A 24,950-nucleotide genomic window follows, 5' to 3' on the forward strand; every position below is an offset into this window, starting at 1 on the left:
TATGAGTGGTTCAACACGAAAGAAATTGTTCCTACTTTCTGAGGAAGCACGAGGGGGGAGCATTCATCGGCACATCGGCACCGACAAAGACGTCCACCGTCACATCATCATCATCCCATGACTCGTGGGAGGAGAACAGGCGCTTCCAGCTCATCCTCAGATGCAGTACCAGAACCATCACAACAACTACCGTCTACACTGGTATATATTCTGCAGACATTTCAGATGGCACCGTAGCTACATCAGATGACACCATAGCTATTTCAGATATCCACAGCCGAGTCAAACGCCACCGTTTCCATATCAGATGCCACCATAAGTATATCAGATACCACCACAGCCGGGTCAGATGCCACCGTCGCAGGGTTGTATGACCCCTCATGGCAGATATTATACTTCTATGCTTGTAGATCCAACGTGGGGTTCATATATTGCTTATTTGGCTGGTATAGGTGGATCACATGCACAGACACCTCTGGCACAGTTTTCGCACTCATCGATGTTGGTGTTTTCGTAGTTTTCACAATTTTCTATGAACGGTGAGATAGTCATACACCTCCAGGGTCCTTATTTAATTATTCTATAAAGGTGCTACATCGTCATTCGTCCCTCATCAACAAAATGTAGCTGCTCTTGATGATGATGATGAGAGTGAGAAGGAAGAACAATTTATATGAAGAAATCCTCATCGACACAGACAGCCACCGCCCTGCGGAACACATTTAAGATGCATACATCGATAGAGTTGTTTAGTTTTAATGCTTTTATTTAATTTTGTTTGTTTACCAGTAATTGTAAAGTTTTTATTTAATTATGGAATTTTTATTTATTTTTTTATTAATATTTTTATTATTTAATTGTTAGAATTGTATCGTCGGCATTTAATGTTTCTATTTAGTTGTTTTTATTGTTTGAATTGTATCGTTTTCTTGTATTTAGTTTGTAATATTTTTATTTAATTTTCAATTGAGTAGCCCATTACTTGGTGATGCTTAAATGACATTAATTGAAAAAGTGAAAATTAAATAACACAAACTTAGATTTCATAAACAACTATTACATCCTCACAACATCAACAGTTACTTGTTGACAAAAGAGATGAACATTTTTTCCTTTTGTGTCCTAGATTTCTACAATGCCCACATCTTTTGTTTTCTCTGTACGTATCCCAAATATCCATATCACAATGAATTCGAATAGATTTTGGATGACTGAGCTCCCTTAATAAGGACAAATATGGTACAATCGGAAGCCAATTCTGAACCTTATCAGGGTCTTTCTCATTACCTATGGGGGAACTCAAATTCATATACCTTAAATACTTCTGAAAGTTAGTGTACGGGATCCACAAAATGATTATAGTCTTGACGAGTCTAAGAGCAAGCTGTTATAACATGGGAGCATGGATACTTCAGAGCTTGAAAAAACCTACAGTCACACCACCTGTCTTGTAGATTAACTCTGAACGAGTTAGCTTAAATCCCTTGAAGAGATCTCGTCATCTATGTGACACGAAGTAATTCATGGGTTCTAGATAAGATTGTTACAGACATTCCATTTGATACAACAATTCTTTTTTGTAGATCTGCAACTTATCTTGGGTGATAGACATAACCGTTTTGCATCAAAGTTTGAGCTTGGCAAAAAACATTCCCAAACGAAAATACTTCGTTTTAACCAAAGTTGTTTCTGGTAAATGGCGTGCCCTCTTTAAGGTCGAATTGATAGCCACAATCAAGTTGGTCGTCATGTGTCCATATCGATATCCACCACTATATGCATTTGTCCACATTTATTTTTTGATGAGACTGATGTAATTGTATCCTTCCTCATTTTCTCCTTGTAAATCTTGAAGCATGGACTCAAATATTTCATGTAATAGTTCGTAACCTGAGCGTCAAATGTAAAACTTACTGTTAAGTTTCCATAAAAAAATGAAAAAGATTTAGAAATAAAATTAGTCATTTTTACATACTCATGCACATAAGTAATTGGCGTTCATCATTCTTCTTTGATCATAGGATGGTTACCACATTGGACCCAAAAACTCCATTGCAGCTTTGATCCTAGCTCTGCGATCTGAAATGACACAAAATTTTCCCCTCGTGACAACATGTAAGTGTAAGTTTATGAGGAAAAACCCAAAGAATATATTTTCTCCTTCAACAAGGGAAAAAACAACTGGAAGAATGTTGTGATTACCATATTGGACAATAGTAAAACTTGCTTGTATTTTTCATACAAAAATGTCCCATCAATTTGGACCACAAGCTTACAGCATTTCACAACATCAATGCACTGTGGGTAAGTCTAAAAAGCTGGTAGAATTACCATCGATCACGAAACACTCGATTATTGTGGTATGCATGGCAAGTTTCAAAGTCGACAATTGTCCCAAGATTCAATATGTACACTACCCTAAACCAACTTGGTAGTTCATTGTAAGATGTATCCCACTCGTCGTAAAGTTTTTTAATGGCATTTTGTTTTGCCTTCCATGGTTTTCTATATAGGATGGTGTACCCAAACCAAAATCGTAATAGCTATATGGGTGCTTGCTTTGACCATGGACATGATGGCTTGGTAGATAATCTCAGAGTTTAAGTTGGGATGGTCCTGGTTTATCCCTCCAGCACATCATGTGTGAGGATCGTTGTATACTATTAGTTCTCATATATTGTTTTTCTTCTTCCTCTTCGATACACGAACCATCAAGTTGCATCCGTTATTATGTTGGACATAGTAGAAGACATACTTTTCGGTGGTGGAATAGTCGACTCTGGACTGAATAGAATTACAAATGTTGTTATTCTTAATTGTCATCGCTGCTTATTATTTGGATGAAAACTCTATTCCTTTATATAAGTCACCATCATTGACTGATGAGTTAAATCCCTAGTCACCAACATTAGGCATATCCGTAAATTTTAGCCCGTACATTACACCATAGTCAACTTCATACATGTGTGTTGAAGGTTCGGTGTGTACCGTATTTGTGGGAACTTCATTTACATCGTCATCATTGGAGTCCATGTTGAACTGCGATGATTTTGGCTGAACAAATAGTTCAGTATCCGCACCATCTGTACTTGGCTCACGAAGAGGTTCTTCTAGTGGAGATGAGGGTTCATCTACGATGCCGATATTTAGGTAGAAAAAACTGGTAGTTGAATGCCTTCCCCTTGAACTTGAAAGTATCTCGACATTGAGGTCGAAGAAACTCGCAATTGAATGCCTCTCCCTGGAATTTGAAGGCATCATGTCAAATATGTATTGCATATATTGCTACGTTGAGGGCATATCCATATTCAGGTCAAATAAATTGGCAGATGAATGCCTTACCCTTGATATGAAAGCGATGTTGCCATACAGATTGTTTGTGGATCCACCTTAGTATAGATTGTAAGAAGTTGCTGATGAATGTCTCCCCATTAAACTTGATGGGATGGCACCATGTTGTGGATTTCCCATTAACGAGTTAAAATCGTTACACATTACTTGAGTTGGGCTATCAACTTGATAAAGTTTTTGAGCCAGCCCATAGTTGAAGCATAATGACATACCACAAACCACATGTACTTCAAAAAATATCGCATACATTTGTGTATCAACGTCTGAATATTGATTATGAGAATAAATCATCATAGCAACATCGTCATCGTTGGAGAGTTCGAACCCTGTATAAGTTAACAGAAATAATGCGGTTGGAAATCTGTACTGAATGAGGACAATCTTCTAGAACTTTCAACATGAACCTTCCTTGAAATTTTAGTGATCAGCTCCTGAAGAGTGATGTTTCTCTTGAAGGATATTCTGACAGAATGATTTGATATGAAGACGACGCCGATTTTATTTTCTCGAATTTCTCCATCATAGTAAACAATAGTTGAAATATGAGTCATTTTGAGACTTTAAAAGATTGGGAGTCTTATATCTAAAATACACCTAATTAAATAAATAATATATTAATTAAAATATAAACTAATCCAAAAAAATTTAAAAAAATCACAATAATTTAAATAACACAATTTCATATTATTACCGTATCGGAAAAATGTCTCGAGGTATGATTCCACTTTCCAATTTTACAATCGCAAAAAATAATATAAAATAATTAGTACAATAAAATTTGTTCAAATAATTAAATATAAAATAAATATAATATAAAATAATTTTACCTTATAAAAACAATAACAAAATCTACTTAGTTTGATAGAATAAATTGATAGAAGTGAGAGTAACCAAGTAACTTTGGTGTGGCGATGTTTGCATTTAGAGGGGCTGTTATTTATAGGGGATGAGGAGCGTTTAAAAGCCGAGTTTTCAGGCTCGGATAATAATAGAGTACCAATACTTCTACGTGCATAATGGAAGACGTGGATCATACGTGTCAAAACCCCGCGAAGGCGCAGATTGGGATCTACACCTTCCCCTTACGTGGCACCAACTCGGACAGAACCTGCGAAGTCAAGGTTGCCGATCCACACTTTATTACCGCCATGTCATAAAAAGTGTTAGATCGGTAATACTTAGGGAAAGGGTGCCTGACATGTATATATTACGTGTAAGGGTGATATTTAGGTAAAACGCAGAGTGTGTTTTTTTCAAAAGTAGCATTGAGATCAGTGTTCCATTGTCTGTCCAAAGCTAATTATGAGTATACTCTTTTTTCTGAATACTCCACTTTGGTTTCTCGGTTGGAACTTCATTATTGTTACTCTTTAACCCATAATTTTAGGATAAAATTTTAAGGTTAAATTATTTATTTAGTACCTAAACTATCATTTTTAGTTAATTTTAGTATTTAAATCTTTAATTTTTTCAAAACTATAACTAATGTTTAGTTTTATGTCATTTTAGTATCCCACCACTAAAACTTAACACATTTAGTATTTAAACTATCATTTTTTGTCCATTTTAATATCTAAACTTTCAATTTATTTCAAAACTTAACGTTAAATTTTTAATAAGATACTAAAATGAAACAAAAATTAAACGTTAGGTATAATTTAAAAAAAATTCAAAGTTTAAATACTGAAACAATTAAAATTGATAGTTTAGATATTAAATACATAATTTACCCAAAATTTAAATAATATTTTGGTATGAACGAAAAATAAAATAATAACGAATCTTAAAAAATCCACAAGCAACAGTAATAGAAATTAATTCCTATATGGATAATATACATATAAAAGCACGAAACTTGTCTTATTTGCACTATGATACATTTTTTGGGGACCAAAGGTATATTTTGACAAGGACTTCAGTAGTAAAAAACAATATTATTTAATTGCACAGTAAAGTTATTACATCATCTTTAAATGTTATATATTTTTTACAAAATGACTCACGGGATGTATAGTAGAACTGAAGCACCAATGGTCTTGCATTTAACTTAGGGGCCACATTAGAAACTTTGAAAATTTTCAAATTGATTTTTATTTAATTCAGACAAGGCTGAAAAACATATTTTCGTGAGCTTTTCATGTAAAAACTGCCGTACAGCAGCATGCTGCTACATTGAAGTTCTTAGATTGATTTCTTTATTTTAATTTATTTTTCAAAAATCCTTGGTTTTTTGTTGCAGGTTTTTTTTATGATGTTTTCTTCTACAAGACATGATTCAGCTGCTGAGTTCATATGGTTCCAAAAATGGAAAAGAAACTGCTTGGAAATGGAGTAAAATACAAAGCTAGAAAACCCAGATTTCATGGCAAAAGTAGTACTAATAGTGGAGAAATGGAAAAGGAATATCATTATTGCTGAAGAAGAGAAAGTTTGAATCTTTTCTTGAATTTTTTTGGTTAATTTTTGAAGGAGAAATATGGCAACAGTTTGGTTTTCTTTGAAGAGATCTTTACACTGTAAATCAGAGCCATCAGATGTTCATGACCCAAAAACCAGGAAGCAATTGAGTACAATACTGACTAGAAAAGCAGGCAGGTCAGGGTGTTCAAGGTCCATAGCAAATCTCAAAGATGTAATCCATGGAAGGAAGAGACATCTAGAGAAGCCACCGAGTTGCAGTCCGAGATCCATTGGTAGCAGTGAGTTTCTTAACCCCATAACCCATGAAGTTATTCTCAGCAACTCAAGGTGTGAGCTGAAAATCACTGGCTTTGGAGGGTTCCAAGATGGTGTCACCAATGGTGGTGGTAATAGTGATTCCAGTGGTGGCGGCGGCGGTTCAACTTTTGTTGGTACCTTAAGGCCTGGAACACCAGGGCCTGGTGGCCACCCGACAATCCATTATTTTAAGAGTTCTTCTGCTACTGCTCCAAAGAAATCACCTTTCCTTTTATCTGAAAGGAAAAGTTCTGGTTTTGGAGGTGGCAATGTTCATTCAAGCAATAGGGTTCCACTTGAGACAGTTTCCAATGGATGTTCTATATTCACTTGTCACAAATGTGGAGAGCAGTTTACCAAATTCAAAGCTGCTGAAACTCACCATCTTTCCAAGCATGCTGGTAACTCTTTTTTTTTTTGGTTGAATCTCTTTAAAAATACAGTCTTTCCATACTTCCATTTATTGAAAGTTTTGGACTTTGCTTTTCCACCATTGTTTTCTTATCTTCTTGGTACTTAAAACCACTCACTTTTCTGTCACCTCAAAATCTAGCCTTTTCCCCCCTTTTTGAAATGAACATTCCAAGATTTTACCTTTACCAATTAACAATCCAAGATTTTACCTTTACCAATGAACAATCCAAGCCTTTTTCTTTACTTTTTAACATATTTCCTAGATACCCTTTTCCTTGTTCTTTTTCTATCAATTTGGACAAGGTTCTTGAATCTTGATTCCCTGCAAATTTTCTTTTGTATATATGTTTGTAGTAGACTTATCTAAACATTCTCTCATTTTTTGGCAGTTACTGAGCTTGTGGAAGGTGACTCATCCAGGAAGATTGTTGAAATCATATGCCGGACGAGTTGGTTGAAGTCCGAGAACCATTGCGGCCGGATCGAAAGGATTCTGAAAGTACACAACATGCAGAAAACCCTGGCTCGATTCGAGGGATACAGGGACATGGTGAAGATTAAAGCAAGCAAGCTCCCCAAGAAACATCCTCGGTGCATTGCCGATGGAAACGAGCTGTTGAGGTTCTATGGCACGACCGTGGCGTGTTCTCTCGGTCTAAATGGCTCCTCGAGTCTTTGCATATCCGAAAAATGTTGTGTCTGTCGGATTATTAGGAACGGATTCTCCGCCAAGAAGGAACTCAAGGAAGGACTTGGTGTTTTCACGACTTCCACAAGTGGAAGAGCTTACGAGTCCATTCAAGTTGTTGAAGACGATCCGTCTATAAGGAAAGCTTTGATAGTTTGCAGAGTGATAGCCGGGAGAGTTCATAGACCTTTGGAGAACATACAAGAAATGGCAGGCCAAACCGGATTCGACTCATTGGCCGGGAAAGTCGGTCTGTATTCGAACATCGAAGAACTTTATCTGCTCAATCCTAGAGCTCTCCTTCCTTGTTTTGTGGTAATCTGCAAACCTTGAAGAAGCACGTTCAAGTGCTTTTAACTTAGAATTTGTGAATCTATGATGTTTATGTGAATCCCTTTCTTGAGAGAATTCTCATTCTTGTTGCGATATTCTTGTTAATTGCTAATATGTCTGGTTTGTGCACATCAGATTCATGTGATTTTTCTTGTTTAAGAAACTGTGATTGTAGATGACAAATGTCCAAATATTTGGATAAGAGATGAAGATATTCACATACATGAAGACAAATCCAGGATTTCAATGAAAGATAAAATATCTTACAAAATTCATGGAAGAATAATTTGACCATTGGTTAAGCATTCAAACCGGTTGCATGATTGCTTAGAGAACAAGTTTAATTATTGTCATGTTGATTTCATTTCATAAAGTATGGTGATTTAAGAACATGGGACTCTTCTAAGCATGTTTTTGTGTTGTCTGGTAAGAAAAACAAATGAAAAAAAAATACTAATGAATGTGCTAATGTGTCTACTTGCTTGTGGTCCTTACCAACAAGAGGCAAAAACCTTGGAAAACATTAGCATGGACATCTGTAATTCTGTCTTCTTCTTCATTTTTTTATCTCAAACTGCTACAAAATAAACAACCCTTCTTTGTTTTCCCTCTCTTGAATTTCAAACTATTGAATTTCACTGGTTAAATATAAGGATCTTTACAGCTTCTATATGAATATGGATTTTTAATCACATGTGATCATTGTTGCAACATCAGGATAGCTTTTAAAGGCACATGCATGTCATAAATGAATGCAAACCCCCTCTCATTCCACCTGTCTGAATGAAACATAAATTCTAGATTTTGAATTCCATTCAATTGTCTTTTTTTTTTTTTTGAGTAACCATTCAATTGTCTTAAATATTGGATTGGGGGTAGTTTGGAAGCAGATGAACTCAAATGAAAGATATTTATTTCCCTTCATTTTCAGAACTGATTTAGACCATTCAAGTGTGTTGTCACCTCCCCGAGCCATTGTTGAAGTCATTCTTTCTTATACTCGAACTCGGTTATATATCTCGAATACGGCTATGTATTCGACGGAGTTATGAATTTGAGGATCTTTGGAAGGTCATATCCTCGTACTCATCGGTGCCTATACTTTTGTTGACTGCAGTGGCATGAATAGGCTCAACTGAATAAAAAACTGCAGAACTTTTAGAGTATACTTTAGGACAATCTGGGTTTTGTGAGTTCATAATACCTCTTGAAGCTACTTTTGTCAACCAAAATAGGGTTGGTAAGAAAATTGAAGTTGTCCTAAAAATGGTCCCAAATCAAGCAAGGTGGGATAGAATAATCTATATAACCAACACTGGACCATTAAAGGGAAAAAGTTTGGTGAGTTGGTTGAAGATGTAGCTTTTACATTAAAGATCTAGCTTATGTGTACATTCTGCAACAATTTTACAAGCCATTTGCCTTTCTTTATATTTATTTGTTGTGGCCCATCCCTCAAGTTCCCATTTCATGAAGGCAAGTTAGTCAGTCAGCATGAAGTGTTTTAGACTGCTCAACCCTTCATCAGTTATTCCACGTCTGGTGCAAGAATATAGGGCAAGTTTGGTGCCGAAACTGACGCCATTCGATCTGTTAATGCCGCATGACGCGCTCACGATTCGGTAAACACGGTCCGCTTTGTTGCATGCATTAATGACTGGTTTGAATTTTGATTACTGGGATGGTAGGAAAGTAGGGACGCAATATTTATCATCTTCTGGTATGGGGGCAGAAATCCATAATCTACACATGCAGTGATTGATGGATTATATCTTCTAGTCCATGCTCGTAAGTGAAGCCTAAATCCCTTAACTTCTTTGAAGAAATCTCGGGATGCTTCGAACTTTCTTCCTCAGCCTCCAACCTAGAACCATGGAAAAACTAAAGGGGGGAACATGTCGGAACACCGAATTTCATCGTTCTAAAATCATTGATCAACAACCTTACCTCTGACTATATGAGCGTGGATTCTCTCGAGCAAGGCGATTAATCATTTCAGACATCGGACAGCTGCGAACGCAGCATGTGTATTTACCTTCTGCTCTGGTTTGTTCCATCAAAAACATGCTGGCTCTGCATATATCTTCTATATGAACTAAATCAACAGACCCCATTCCAGCGTATACAGCAGACAGTATCGAGAATTACTTGGAATCACATGCATAAATTAAACCAAAATGTAGATTTCTATTCAATGATGTTATATACATACATATAAACTCGAAAATGAATCGGAACCCTTTTGCTGTGACTGGTAACAGGATCACTTGAATGCTTGAGGGAACGGTGGTCGAGAGAAAAGGACCAGCTACGGTCGTGGTTATCACTGAAACAAGATCGATACCATTCGCATTTGCAAACTTGTATGCTGCTTCTTCAGTTAAAAGCTTGGAGAGGACATAAACCTGTTAAAAACCAACGATATATACATATACATATACATATACATATACATATACATATACATATACATATACATATACATATACATATACATATACATATACATATACATATACATATACATATACATATACATACATATACATATACATATACATACATATACATATACATATACATATACATATACATATACATATACATATACATATACATATACATATACATATACATATACATATACATATACATATACATATACAGTGTTGGATTTCAAGCAAGATTTGAGGAGGTTTTCAATGTCTTTGATTGCAGGGTCGATATTTGATCTAACATATGATTTTTGAAAAAAAAAAATGCTCTTTTAGATTGATGAACTGTTGAAATGTGAATGAAAATGCTTTGAAGATAAAATGCAGAATTTACACGTTCTCATCTATATTGACATCGAAATCCATCGAAGCTGCCACATGAAATACACCATTGCAGCCCTTGACAGCCTCATCAAAGCTACTTCTTCCAGCAAATCGGCTTTGACAATCTCAGTTGGCCACCTCCATTCCAATATGGTAACAGATGTAAAGCCTTGCCTGAAATTTAATTAGGCTTCATTTTAGTTTTTACTGTAAACTTTTCAACAAAGACACGCCGGTTGAGTTCGAACAGCTCGAGTTATCGAGTGAGCTGAAATCAGTGTCGGTGCTTAATTGTAGTAGATCGCAAACATAAATATGCATGCATGTCTAAATAATTTAATATTCATTTAATCTTCTATCTAATTCATAAAAAACATAAGGGTAAATTATGTATATTACATATTTAGTCATTTAATTATCATTTTGGTCATCTAACTATTTTTTTTCTAAAATCATCACTAACTTTACGTTTTTGTTACCTGACATTAAAAAGTAGTGGTGATATTGATGTATCACTATAAGATAATGTCATGTCATTATTGAAAAAATGACACATCAACAGTTATGTTAAATTTTTAACGACATATAACCAAAATGAAACGTTAGTAATGATTTAAAAAAATAGTTAGATGATTAAAACGAAATTAAAATGATAATTGAATGATTAAATACATAGTTTATCCAAAACTTAATTACGGGTAGGAGTGACAGTCGAGTTGGAGGGAGAGTGCTAGGGTTTCCTGCGATTTTGGGTTGGGAAATGATCACGAGCGACAGTCTTAATATACAGTTAAAAAAAGACGCTTCCGATTTTGTTATTATTTAAATAACAAAACTGGTAAAAAATTACCGGAAACATTATTATTTCTACCGGTTTTGTTATTATTGGGCGTTTTACCGGTTTTGGTAAAGCGCTACCGATTTTATTATTTTTTCTACCGATTTTATTATTGTTGGACACTTTACCGAAAATATTAAAAAACATTGATGTTTTAGGTAATTTTTACCGATTTTGTTATTTAAATAATAACAAAACCGGTATTTTTTTAACTGTATATTAAAGGTGTCGCATTGTAGAACTTCTCTTTTGGGTTTAGGTTATGTTTGATATAAGTTTTGGGTGTTTTACTTTGGGTCAATTTTGTTTTGAAATTTTTCAATTTTTTTGTTTTGATTGAATGTGGGCCCAAACATAAATTGGTTCTCCCTATATAGGTTAATGTAAAAATATGTATCTAAATTATATTTAAAGTTAATTTTTGGTGGTATAATTGTGATTAATTCAAGTGATAAGCAATTCATATTGTTTAAGTAAAATCTCAGGTTCAAGTCTTTGTGTATGTAAAAAATCCTCATTGAAAGATTCACCTACCAAAACTAAATGTGTGATCCGGGTCGATCCAGATTAATAAAGGTGAATCCTTATAATTGGAGGGCAACCAATAAAAAAACTGGAGGGCAACCAATAAAAAAAGTTAACTTTTTGGTGTTGAAAATAGATGTTTAACATTTTTTCCATTACATTGTTAGATGACTACTATTAAAAATCTCGTTTAGTGACACACGTTATGTTTATATATATTTTTAATTTTTACAAAATAAAATATTATTTAGAAATATTTTTTAAAAATTTAAACATAAAATGTGTCACTTAACAATTTTTTAGTGGTAGACACCTAAAAATATAACGGGAGAAACGTTAGGTATCTATTTTTAATGAAAAATTCTTTAGACACCAAAAATTAACTTTAAGTATAGTCTAGACACTTATTTTATATTGAACCCAATTAAATTATGTCAAATAAGAGAGAGAGAGGCTAATTTCTAAATTTGAGCATAATATAAGGATTATAATCCGAATTTCACTAAAATAAAACATTAAAATGAATTAAAATAGGATTTTGATAAATGACATTGGTTTTCCACGTACATAATTGAAAACTCCGTAAAAAGACTATGTTTTAGGTTTTTTTTACTTAAGTTATTGATGATCTAAAATCAATTGTCATAACATTATAGTTGCATTTAAGACATTTATTGCATGTGGTGGAAATGTTTTGTCTCAATTAGTTTTTTTTTATAAAACTGATGCTACTGATGAGAAGAGTTGTGTGTTAGTTGTGATGAAGCAGGTGATAGAAAATGATCGAGGAGGAAAATATTTATCGAGAAAAAAATTGTGCGAGAGCCAAAAGAACTGAAGACGATGACCATGAGGAATTTTTCGCCACATCAAGTTTTATCTTGCAAGTCTGACGCGGTACGAGATAAAATTCTTGACTTCGCGTGGGCAGCTGTCTATTGCACCTCACATGAACCTCTGCCCCTGCCAATGATTTATAACCACTGTCAGCTGCCATATTATTCACGAAATGGACATAAATTTAAGAGTAGTTGAGAAAATTTCAAAGGCACTAAACCCTAAAAATTCCACACTATAAATAGCACATTATGCCTATCATTTTAGAGATTCCCACTCTCACATACCTTAAGAGGGTGTTTGGATCAAGGAATGTGAGATTTTCATGGGAATAAAATCCACATTCTCATGTTTGGTTGGCCGGGAATCTCATTCCCGATAATGTTTTATTACCTATAATAGATTTTTTGGTATATTACTGGGAATGTCATTACCTCCATTTCCTTAGGTATTGTTGGATTACCGGCGTTTTGGACTAAAATGTCCTTAAATTTTTATTTTTTTCAAAAATATTCTTCTTCTGTCATTAAATAATAAAAATTCTACGAAAATTAAATTACAAATTTATCCTTAAACTATTTTAGATTTACAAAAGAAGTCTATAATTAAAATTTTATATGAAATTCAGGGTTAAAATAAAATTTTACCCTTTCATTAAACCTTTTTATATTTTTAATTTTTGTAAAAATATATATATATATATATATAAATTTTATGAATTTAATTTTTCAAAGAAAATATATAAATATTTTACACCTTGTTAAAAAAAAAATATATAATAAAGACAATTTGATTAAATATACATTCCAATAATCTTTTATTCCTTTATCCAAACACATTATCTTACGTTCTTTCTTGCTAAACCAACCAAACACAAAATATAACATTCCTAGTAATTTTATTCTCTGATAATCTTACATTTCCACTAGTAATCTTGCATTCTGTGAACCAAACGTACCCTAAAAGCTTAAAAAAAGGTGGCTGCAACACCTTCTTCAGCATTCTCTTATCTTTTTTTTCTTGGTGTCCTCATAGCCGGGCTTTGACGAAGTAGCGGCTAGGACCTCGAGAGAGGTTAGCACTGGAACAGTCTTGGTATCCGAACCTTTTTCCCGGTATCCGACACTTTATGACCCACCCGGCTGGTCACATCTCTTTCGAAAATAGAGCATCACATTCGAGCTGTGGATCGGCGCTTTGATCTGGAACACCACCACAATTAAAGCATCAGAAAGGCAAAAGAGGTGAACATACATACAAGGAGGCAACGGAAGGATGCCTGCAGACTGCAGTTTCTAGTAATCATAACCTTAGTCTAAATAAACCTGGAATTAGTAATGCAGAGAACGTATTCCGATCAACGCCATGAAGGAAAAGGAAAAATAAACAAAAACATGACCTTAATTATCTGTTCTGGTTGACCCTCTTCTCTGCTCTTCATATGCTTAGTCTTCAGGTTGATATCTTTGACTACAATGGTGCTGTTATGCTTAAAGGTCTTGGATATCTCTCCAATCTTGCCCTTGTCACGGCCTGAGATTACTTTAATGATATCCCCAACCTTAACATGCATTTTATGCAGAACCGGAAGGCTATTCGGTTTACATTCCTTCCGTTCCATCGTTTAAGCTGCAAGATAAAGGGGGAAGAAACCAAGAAATAGTAACTAAACATGTTAGACATGGCAAAAAAAGGAGTCCCTGAATAATACTCTTTCAAAAAGAATGCAAAATTCACTATAAGCCCACAGTCTATAAGGCTGGAGCTCATATGTTGAACTAACAATGCATTTACTGGCATGAACAGACTCGTAATTCGGATTAGGAAATCTAATATGAATATGAATGTAAATCCCTTCTATCAATCGATGAAAGACGAAATTCTTCCCTCTGAAGATTCCACCATGAAAATAGTTTAATTTGAATGTGTTATTGCCACAAAAACTCTTCAAGGTACTTAATCAAAGGAATCAGCGAGTGTCCTGCTCTACAGTTTCCATGGTTCATGCTTTTCCCTCAAAGCACAGAAATTTCGGTTCAAATATGAAAAACAAGAGGCAGCAATACCAACCTTCACTACAATGAGACATGGATTCTCGCTTGGCTTGATCTGCAGGAAAACAAAAACAGTGAATTGTATAGCGCATGAAGAACATTCATCAATCTTACAAAGCACAATGCATAGCACATCAACACTTAACCAAAACATTAAACAAATCATCAATAAAAACATAGAAAATGGAATAAATTAGTAAATTGTATGGCATTTATATGTCAAAAGTTTGGTCCTTTTAACACCAAAAGAATAAAGCAGGTTGCTTTAGACTTGGCCAGCAAATTATAAGGTAAAAATTAAAAGAATAGTGGAATTTATGAAACACCCATTTCCATATAACCTCCAAAGAACTGAAACATGTGAAGATTAGAGCAAAATAACTGATGGAAGAATCGAAAGGGAAAAAAGAGAAGAGAATTTACATGAAGAGGGGAGAGAGAAGAAGGAATCGAGAGACGTTGGCCCAAAAAGAAGTTTGAGCAAAGAGAAAGATCAGTCATCGAGCTTTGCAACGCAGCCATGGCTTCCATTTTCGATTTCTTCAACGGTTCTGTAAATTGATTGTCGAGAGCTACTGTTTTGACGATGACGATGACGATAAATATGGTGTGTGTGGAAATTGTGGATAATAAAAGATAGACGATGATGGAAACGACGTAGTTTGGACTAACTTTTGGTTAAAAATAAAGCAAAATAATTGTTTTTATATATAATTGTACAAAATCAAAATTTATGTATAATATCACTTATTTTACAAAAATTCATGTATAATTTTATGATTTAACTTTGATTATCTATGCTTTCATCACTAAAGTGTTTAATAAACAAAATTAGAACAGCAGATGAAAGGAGGAAAATACTACAAACATACCCTCCACATCTGAACATGTATCACAAGTCTCCGGTGTTCGATTATCTGATTCTTAGTTTCTCCTTGCTCTAAGTCGACTGAAACATCATCTGCAGTTGCGGATTGGGACTTCTGGTGTTTCTTGTTGTGTCTTGTCTTAAGGATTCGCGTTAGCACTTGCACGATGTCTCTCATGAAAGGTCGTTTCTTTAGAACACGGTTTACGCATTTATACGCGAGGGCTGCTATTTCGTTGAGCTCTTGCATGTCAAATTTCCTGTCCAATCGTGAATCCACGATTTCCTCCCACCCGACTTTCCCTTCGCTACTCGTAGCCGCCTGTTGGTCACATCACTATTATATTTAATGGATATGAACTCAACTTTTGACAGAGAATGTGAAAGGGGGATATGAACTCAACTTTTGAAAGAGAATGTGAAAGAGAGATCTTACTAGCTCAACATATTCCATGATCCCCTGTAAAGAATTTCTGCCTGCTATGAGTTCAAACAGCAATACCCCGTAGCTGTAAACATCGCTTTTTTTTAGTAAAGGTCCTTGCAGATATATACTCCGTATCGAGATATCCAAACGTTCCTCGTATGTTAGCTGCATGTTTGTCTACCATCTCTTCTCTTGAAAGCCCGAAATCGGCTACCTGCTTAAGATCGAATCTTAATAGAATCTCATGCTTGTGTTATGACAATATATAATTAACAATCTACAAGAACATACCCTGCCTCTCATGGACTGATCCAAAAGAATATTGGAAGACTTAACGTCCCGATGTATTGTAGGGGGAGATGCATGAAACCGAAGTATGAACAAATTCATAAATGTTTTTCCAAAAACACAAAATGTTCCGCAGATACATGCCTGCAAACGCAGACGGATTAAAGTATGGTCCGAATAAGTAGAAATATTGCCCCGTCATGAAGATATTCCAATCCCCTCGCTACATGATTTTCACCTGCACAAAGAGAAAATGCTGTTTTTAACAGAATCTAGTGTATGTGTATATTTTCAATTAGAAGGCACTACAAAGTTCCTCCTAAACCCTAATCTATTGATGGTTTATAGTAATTTGACGCTAATTGTTATCCAAAGCATACTTATATAGGCTTATTTTCACTACAACAGTTGATTTTCACAATTCAAGTATGTTTAACTGTTGTGTTGTTCCACATATAGTCAGTACTGGATATCCTGGGGTCTTATATTCAAGTTGGACCTGTCCACCAATTAACGGTCGATTTTATGTTGGATGCCTAGCATGTACGAAGAAAATATTGAACACCAAACATTCAGAAATGCTTTGTTTCGGAAAAAGTGTTAACGTATAGAAGAGCGAGACCGGCTGATATACAAGTCGATAGTATAGTTTTTGGTCTTAGTCGTTCAAAATTATACTAATCTTTCTATGGAGAGAGTTGACGGCATACTTACTGTACAAATGCGAAGCCAAGCTGCCTTTACTCATGTACACATAGACAAGCAAATGCTGATCCTTTTCTACACAATATCGGACTAAATTTACAAGGTTTCTGTGATGCAGTCTTCCCAACAACATAACCTGAAATGTTACGACGATGAAACATTAAACAAGCAGTAGAGAGTAGGAAGGAGCAATAAAAAGCAAACTAATAAACATCCGTACCTCAGTCTGGAACTCTTTCTCCCCTTGCTTAGAATCAGTTGCAAGCACTTTCACTGCAACGGTCTCACCGGTTGACATCTGAGCTTTATACACCAGACCGAAGGCTCCTTGTCCTATTAGTGTTGTAAAATTGTAAGTTGCTTTTTGCAAATCCCTGTATTGGTAACAACAGCGACAAATTAACAAACTATGAAATAAACTCATTCATGTCTCAAACCACCCAACTATCCTACTAGTTTGCTATAGCATGAATGAAAGTATTAGGGGCTGAAACACATTCTTAAGTTCGGGACATTAGCTCGGTTTTAGGGATAGAAGTTGCCTGATTCTGAAAAACTATAGCACCGCAAGAAATCGACTTAGTTTCTCATCAAGAATGCCCACTTTTACTGAAAACAACACAACTTGACAGATACCAAAACTGGAATTCTTTGAAAACCTCCATCGAGCTATCTATCTATCGTGGGGCACAACATGAAAAACCTAAGCAAAGTTTAAGATTGGACCGCAAAAACAACTTCCCAGAGCCGTTAAATCATTTATCATATAAAATGCGTAACAAAACAAACCAATTACTAACATATTTTCTTGACAGATAATCACATATACATAAATTAAAGAAAAATACTTTGTTAAAATCAATACTGTTGAACTATCAGTTAGGTTGTTTTGATTAGTTATAAATTAGTTAGTTTGTTAGCATCTTATTAAGGGCTATATATGCCTATTGAATATTGAGCTAAGAAACAAACTTTTGTAATATTTTCTATCAGTTTAGTAAAACCCTATTTCTCTTTCATTTGTATTTTTCACACTCTCTAATTACTGGTTTCTCTTCCACTGTTGGTTGCCGCCGTTCGACGGCTTCCGGCCATCGTGTTGGACCTGCAACACTTCATCATGATATCATTCGCCAAAGATCCTGACGTCATCTTTCTTCCGCTGTTTCCATTCTGTTCTTTGATCGGTTTCCTCAATCGCTTCGAAGATTCCTCTGTCGCCTCTTTCTCAGTCGGAGTACAGTTTTCTGGGTTTCTACAGCAACGAGAGAGGCAAAGGAGATCCAATACTGAATCAACAGCAGCAGTAATGGCTAGACAAGCCTCACAACTCATCTGATCTTTGTCTTCTCAGATATCCCCACTCAGTTCCCTCTCCTCCTCTTCTCAATTTCTGACCCAGTCACGGGCTTTCTCGGCGGCTCCAGCGTCTCTGTCGGCGTTTTTCGTAGACAAGAATACTCGTGTTATTTGTCAAGGCATTACGGGAAAGAATGGAACTTTCCACACCGAGCAAGCCATCGAATATGATACTAAGATGGTTGGTGGAGTTACACCGAAGAAGGGTGGCACAGAGCAGTTAGGACTTCCTGTTTTCAATTCAGTAGCGGAAGCAAAAGCTGAAACCAAGGCCAATGCTTCTGTCTTTTATGTTCCTCCACCTTGTGTTGCAGCTGCTATCATGGAGGCTATGGAAGCTGAACTGGATCTGGTTGTTTGCATCACGGAAGGAATTCCTCAACATGACATGGTCCGTGTGAAGGCTGCCCTGAATCAGTAATCAAAAACCAGGTTAATTGGTCTAAACTGCCCTGGCATCATTAAACCCGAGGAATGTAAGATTGGAATTTCCTGCAAAGATTGGTGCAGCAATGCATGAGCGATTTCTACTGCTGATATTGATTCATGGTTCTTCATATTTGGATTTTGATCATCTGAGTTCCAAGTTGGGTTACTGCTGGTAGATGTGATAATTGTTCATCACTACTGTTAATGTGTTGTTGACGTGTGATGCTTCTCAAATTACAGACGTATGTTGTATGTTGCATTTTGATTTGGTTCTAAGCTGGTGTTGCTGTTGATTTATGGACATTTCTACTACAGATTTGGGTTGCTCAGTTAATCTCAGCTTGTGTTTCTTTGTTACTTGTTTGCTTCTCTCACAAGGTGAATATGAGACTTTGAGGCTTAACAACTAAGGTTTCATGGAAAGAAAAATTATCTGGGGAGGGTTGAGAGTTTAACAACCTTGCCTTCCTTAACCAGACAAAATAGGGAGTTTTCTTGCCCAAGAGAGGCTTCAGATTGCATCTGGGAGCTCATAGCTTAACCGCCTTGCTTCCAACAAAAAGAAAGTCCCAATAAGTGAAGAGGAAGAACAGTTAAGATGAAGAAACAACTCTTGAAAAGAAGAAGAAGAAAAGCCGAGGAAAGTTGAAGAAAGTTCGAATAAGTGAGGGAGGACAATGAATTTTTTTAAGAAGAAGAAGATCAAGAAAATTGAAGAAGCAGGAAGAATGTTGAACTATCAGTTAGGTTGTTTTGATTAGTTAGAAATTAGTTAGTTTGTTAGCATCTTATTAAGGGCTATATATGCCTATTGAATATTGAGCTAAGAAACAGGCTTTTGTAATCTTTTCTATCAGTTTAGTAAAACCCTATTTCTCTTTCATTTGTATTTTTCACACTCTCTAATTACTGGTTTCTCTTCCACTGTTGGTTGCCGCCGTTCGGCGGCTTCCGGCCATCGTGTTGGACCTGCAACACTTCATCAAATACAACTCAAAACCAACTACCATGATGCATAGAAACGGCCTTGTATGAATACTCGGGTATTCCGGACATAGACACAACATTGCTTTTCTAAGCCCGTCAAGCCACACAGACATTCCATTTCTTCCAGGTTTCACAGGTGAGTCGGGGCCGATAGTTGAATCGGATAACATAGTACAATAATCGGCTCCATTAGCCCTGATAGGGATGGTTGCAGCTCTTATGGAACTGCTGTTTCCAATCTGGGACCTCTTTCTATGATACCTGATACAAAACAATGCGAAAATAGCTAAAAGCAAACCAATCACCACCACTCCTTAGAAATCCCAATGATCAAACCAGAGGACTCTCCTCTCATTTCTACTCTTTTGTTAATTGCTATTCAAGCTCCCGTCCATTGAAACAACTGCAAATACAATTCTGGGTCATATCAAGCCAATTCTAAACTATCAAAACATACTTGATCTGATTAGCATATGTCAAAAACCTATTATTTACTATGAATCAAAAACTGAAACTTTCTGCTGATTATGATTAAAAACTCAAGAATTACATATGCTGATCTGTATGGTTACTAAGAAAAAAGAATTTAGAGTTAATGAACTCCAAGAGAGTTCCAGGAAAGCAAAGAGCTTTTAAGTGAACCTATAAGTTTCTTTTACTTTCAATTTCCAAATTATCTTCCTAAGCTTTCTCACCAACCAACCAGAGTGCAGAGCAAGAAAGGAAGGGAATAAAAAACACCCAGAAGCAGAAAACTTTTAACCCGTGAAAACATGACAACAGGGCCAGAAATGAATAACAAAAAAGAAACCCAGAATTTATTTTCTATAAATTAAATGTATTTATTAATTATTAAAAGTAAAAATAATAACTTGCAACTCCATATTTTTATCTCTAAAAATATAAAAAAGTAACCTATTAGTATGGATCAATGTATTGTATTAAAAAAAACAAATTATAAATTTCATTGATTCATTGTTTGTTGTATACTCATATGACAATGACAGAGATATAAACAGATCTTCTGTAAGTTTTCCTTTCTAAATAAATAAATATAGTCCGTTTGTCACGTCATCAATCACTGTTGACTATCGCATCAAAATCTAAACCATTAAATTACACCCAATGAATTCCATTATTGTTAGTCCTACCAATTTTTTACAACATGATCAAAATTTATGGAAATATTCAATTATTTATTTATGTAATATGGTGGGGATTTTGACATATTTGTTAAATGAAGAAAATGCTTTTAAATGCAACATTGACAAGATAAATATATAGAAGGTGATGTAATATAAAATGTGTATAAAATTGAACAAAATATATTATAACATGAAGGTGAGGTAGAGGGAGGTTACTTCACTCAATTTAGAAATGCAAAGATCTCAAATGAGACAAACATCATGAGGTCCAATAACATTACATATAAGCTGAAATTCAGTGTTATAATTACGCGATTTATTGTAATAAGAGATCAAAAAGAGAGTTTAGTATAATGTTCTTTCCAAATGAATTATATCATATAGATGGGAAGGATAAGTATATATGGGATTGGGCTTGCACGATTGATGCAGTTTATAGATAAACTATTAAAGATTTTCCACCAGATTCAATTGGCATTCCATTGTACCCTTTGAGGTCGTCATCAAGGAAGTTTCATTTAGAAAGGAAATTTGATTTTGCCACTTTGGTCCTGAAAAATTTGATCCACTTTGGTCCATGTTGGGACAACTTGCACCAGCCTTGGTCCATGTTGGGACAACTTGCACCAGCCTTGGTCCATGCTCAATTAAAGGAAATTGAGTCGTCACATTTCTACCACATTCTTCTTCTTCTCTTTCATTTTTAATAGGCTCGTTGCATTATATTTTCGGTCAATAATTAAATCGTTTTCTAAAATTTAAATGAAATCATTTGCATTGTGCTCAATGAAAGGAAGTTTAGTTTCTCTAATATCAATTTTTAAAAGTCTAATGATCAAAATATAAACATTCTAAAAATTAAGTGATAACCAGTGTACTTTACCCTAAATCTTTTCAAAGGACACCTAGTGGGTTTTGCTTAGGGAAGGGCATGGGTAGGGACGGTTCGGGTTTTCGGTCGACCCGATCCGAAAATTATATATCTTCCACCCAACTCGAATTTAACTTCAAAAATATATACCTTCCATTCGACATGAACCGAACCACACCTGAAATAATATATTTATTAAAAATATTATTTTTATTTAATAAAAATAAGGATTTAATTGAACAAATAATACATAGAGGGATACTGTTGCAATTATCCCTAAAAATATATATAGTAAAACTAATTTTTTTCGAATTGGGTTGGATCAAATATTTTTCACTCTAAACCCGAACTCCACCCGACCTGAACATAATCTTTAAAATAATCCAATCCAACCCGACCCGAACTTGATTTAAAAAAAAATCTGACCAGATCAGATTGAGTTGGGTTGAGTTCGAGTTTCATGTCCATCTCTAGTTTTGCTTTGCTATGTGTATCTTTTCTACATTTGAAAGGCCAACAAAATTTAACTTTCTTTTTAGGTATTTGAACATTCATTTATTGTATATTGAGTAACTGTAAGCTTAGTAAAATTGTTCAATCTTAAAAAATAAATAGACATCTTCTACGTCTATTTTACATTATTTATTTAATGTTTATAGTTGTTTATCTTAACAATATCGTCTTCAAAGATTTAAATTTAATTTTTTTATTGAAAATGTAATATGTCTTACCACTATATCCAATAATTGTCTATAGTTTTTTAATAAATATATTCTTATTATATTTCCTATTATCAGTTTTGGTATTTTAACATTTTATATTAGATCATTGCAAATTATTGTCCAAAGATTCTTATCCCAAAAAGACGAGAAAAAAAACTTGCAAATCTTGATGACAATGAGTTGATTTCCCCCCCCCCCCCCAATAACTCACAATCATATATCGACCTAGACAGAGTTGATAGTAACATTCGTCCCTTTTAAAAATTTAAAATTATCATATGTTTTAGATTTTTTATATATTTTATATTAAAATAAGTTGTTTTCGCCTCTCATAAAATTTTATAACTTCAAATTCACTCTATAAATTTTTATATGTTCAAAAATTCCACATCAACCCTGATATTCTACCTGACCTTATCGGAAACATAAAATTTCACCACTTGCAAGAATTTGGTTGGTTGGTGATTTGTATGTGGACTGCTTTTAATATTATTCTATTAATATTAAAATAAAAATATGAATATACTATCCAAGATAAAAGTATTATAGTGGCTATGTGACGCCAGATAGAATAGTGATTATCCTGCAAGCGCTCTAACAGATGATTCACAAGAGAAAATTCGTCTAAAAAAATCCAGAGAAAAAAGTCTCTAGGATTTAATAAAATATTATCAAATCAAAAAATCCAAAATCAATCCACAAGCCGGACTGTTATAGCTAAAAATCGTCTTTATTCGAATTTTGCCAAAATTAGCAAAATCCCGAAAATCACTCTAAATTGAAATTCGAAATAAATAAGCAATCTCCAAAAAATCCGGCCTAAATCGGATTTAAATTGACTTCCTAATTGACAATCGAAATATTACCATAAATAATAAAAAATATATAATTCTAGTGATTCGGAGGGAAAAACGACAGAATTTGAGGTTGAAAAAAAGGCCATTGGAGAGCGTGCGCGTCGAAAAGAGCTTTCCAGATTGGGGTCTTATGCGCGATTCTGACACCTGTAGCCAAAGTTATGGCCAAAAGACTGAAACATACTCAAAACGACCCCAATGAGGAACATGTCACAATCAATTCCCGCCTTTGCGCTAATATGCCAATTCATGGTATCTCAACGCCATCAAGGTGTAATCTGACAGTTCAGCATCAACTGTCTCGGATCCCCCTGCATCACTATGGATAAGTGTTGGATATAATCGTAAGTTATATTATATAAAAATAATAATTAAAATTTAAAAATAATATTAGATAATCATAAATTTCCTAGCATGTATGTGGACTGCTTTTAATATAATTCTATTAATATTAAAATAAAAATATGAATATACTATCCAAGATAAAAGTATTATAGTGACTATGGATAAGTGTTGGATATAATCGTAAGTCATATTATATAAAAAAATAATTAAAATTTAAAAATAATATTAGATAATCATAAATTTCCTAGCATGATTTCTTTAGAAAACATAAAGGGAAAAGAAATTTATATCTAAATATTCAGTTTAGGGATGGACCAGGGTGCTCGAGGTGCGGTCGTAGTCCTAGAGATTTTAAAATTTTTATTTTTTATATAAATTATTTAATTTTACATCCTTTAAGATTTTATAATCTCGTACCTCAAAGATTTTAATATAAATTTTTATATTCATACCTCCTGACATAACTTTTTACGTCTGTTTCTGATTCAGTTGATAAATAGATGATTATTATTTTTAGAAATTTTGGTTTAGGGACTACAGGAGATTTGAACATTCATTATTAAATAATTGAGAATTTTTACTATCATTTATAATCAGTATAGATTAATAAAAAAATATTCAATTTATATTTTTTAATTCAATTATTAGATAAGCTCTCCCTCATATATGTAAACAGTCAAACCCGTTTTATATATTGCCGACGTGGTATATATAAAAGGCTTTTCATCTCAATAACATTTTTACATAAATTATTTATTCAATTAATAAATTATAATGTTTTAATTTAAAAATAATAATTACTTTTAATGAATAAAATTAATAAGACACGTCTTTATATTTTGTAATACAAATAAATATTATTTTAATGATAAATTAAATTAAAATATTGGTTTTAAAATAATTTATATAAAAATGTCAGCAAATGGGATATTCTTTTTTAATATGTGCAGTGGTATTATAGGTGAGAAATGAGAACACAATCTCCTTTGGCTTCCCTAATTCCGGCTTTGTTTGCATTTCCCATGTGACGGTTGAGAAGTGTCATTTTCCTTTCCCTTGGTTTGACCAAGGAATTTTTAATAGATTTTATGATTTTTTTAATGTGGCGTATTTACATGATAATAAACACATTATATTATGGAAATAATACAAAATCATGGTTAACAAAATCGGATCGGACTGACCGGTTGAACCGGTTGAACCGTAAATCGATAGTCTATCCGATCTGGTTATCTCACAAAATCGATCTGACAATGAACTGACTGAAAACCAGTAGAACCGACTGAAAACTGGTAAAACCGGGATGAACCGACTGAAAATCGGTTTGAACCGTCGGTTTACTTTTTCTCTTTTAAAAAAAAATTAAATCA

At 34.3% G+C, this 24,950-nt stretch overlaps 1 protein-coding gene and 4 pseudogenes across 1 annotated transcript; 2 read left to right on the forward strand and 3 right to left on the reverse strand.

The window, feature by feature from the left end:
- The first annotated feature begins 5,768 nt into the window (after positions 1 to 5,768).
- Positions 5,769 to 7,594, forward strand: LOC120209244. The gene is made up of 2 exons (XM_039208301.1): positions 5,769 to 6,470; positions 6,873 to 7,594. Exons 1-2 carry the CDS (start codon positions 5,828 to 5,830, stop codon positions 7,502 to 7,504), a joined length of 1,275 nt encoding a protein of 424 aa, XP_039064232.1. The 5' UTR covers positions 5,769 to 5,827; the 3' UTR covers positions 7,505 to 7,594.
- A 1,399-nt stretch (positions 7,595 to 8,993) lies between these two features.
- On the reverse strand, positions 8,994 to 12,683 carry LOC120209226 (annotated as a pseudogene).
- Positions 12,684 to 13,583: 900 nt separating this feature from the next.
- LOC120209255 lies at positions 13,584 to 15,165 on the reverse strand (annotated as a pseudogene).
- A 272-nt stretch (positions 15,166 to 15,437) lies between these two features.
- LOC120209235 lies at positions 15,438 to 19,995 on the reverse strand (annotated as a pseudogene).
- Positions 17,986 to 18,744, forward strand: LOC120209204 (annotated as a pseudogene).
- Positions 19,996 to 24,950: the final 4,955 nt, after the last annotated feature.

Source organism: Hibiscus syriacus, unplaced genomic scaffold, assembly GCF_006381635.1.
Source record: "Hibiscus syriacus cultivar Baekdansim isolate YM2019G1 unplaced genomic scaffold, ASM638163v2 tig00000652_pilon, whole genome shotgun sequence".
Taxonomy (NCBI): domain Eukaryota; kingdom Viridiplantae; phylum Streptophyta; class Magnoliopsida; order Malvales; family Malvaceae; genus Hibiscus; species Hibiscus syriacus.

Bases quoted from the DNA above. Each gene is read 5' to 3' on its own strand.
- LOC120209244 (XM_039208301.1), top strand. From the start codon at position 5,828: ATGGCAACAGTTTGGTTTTCTTTGAAGAGATCTTTACACTGTAAATCA. The intron at 6,471-6,872 runs GTAACTCTTTTT...ATTTTTTGGCAG, and splicing joins CCATCTTTCCAAGCATGCTG to TTACTGAGCTTGTGGAAGGT.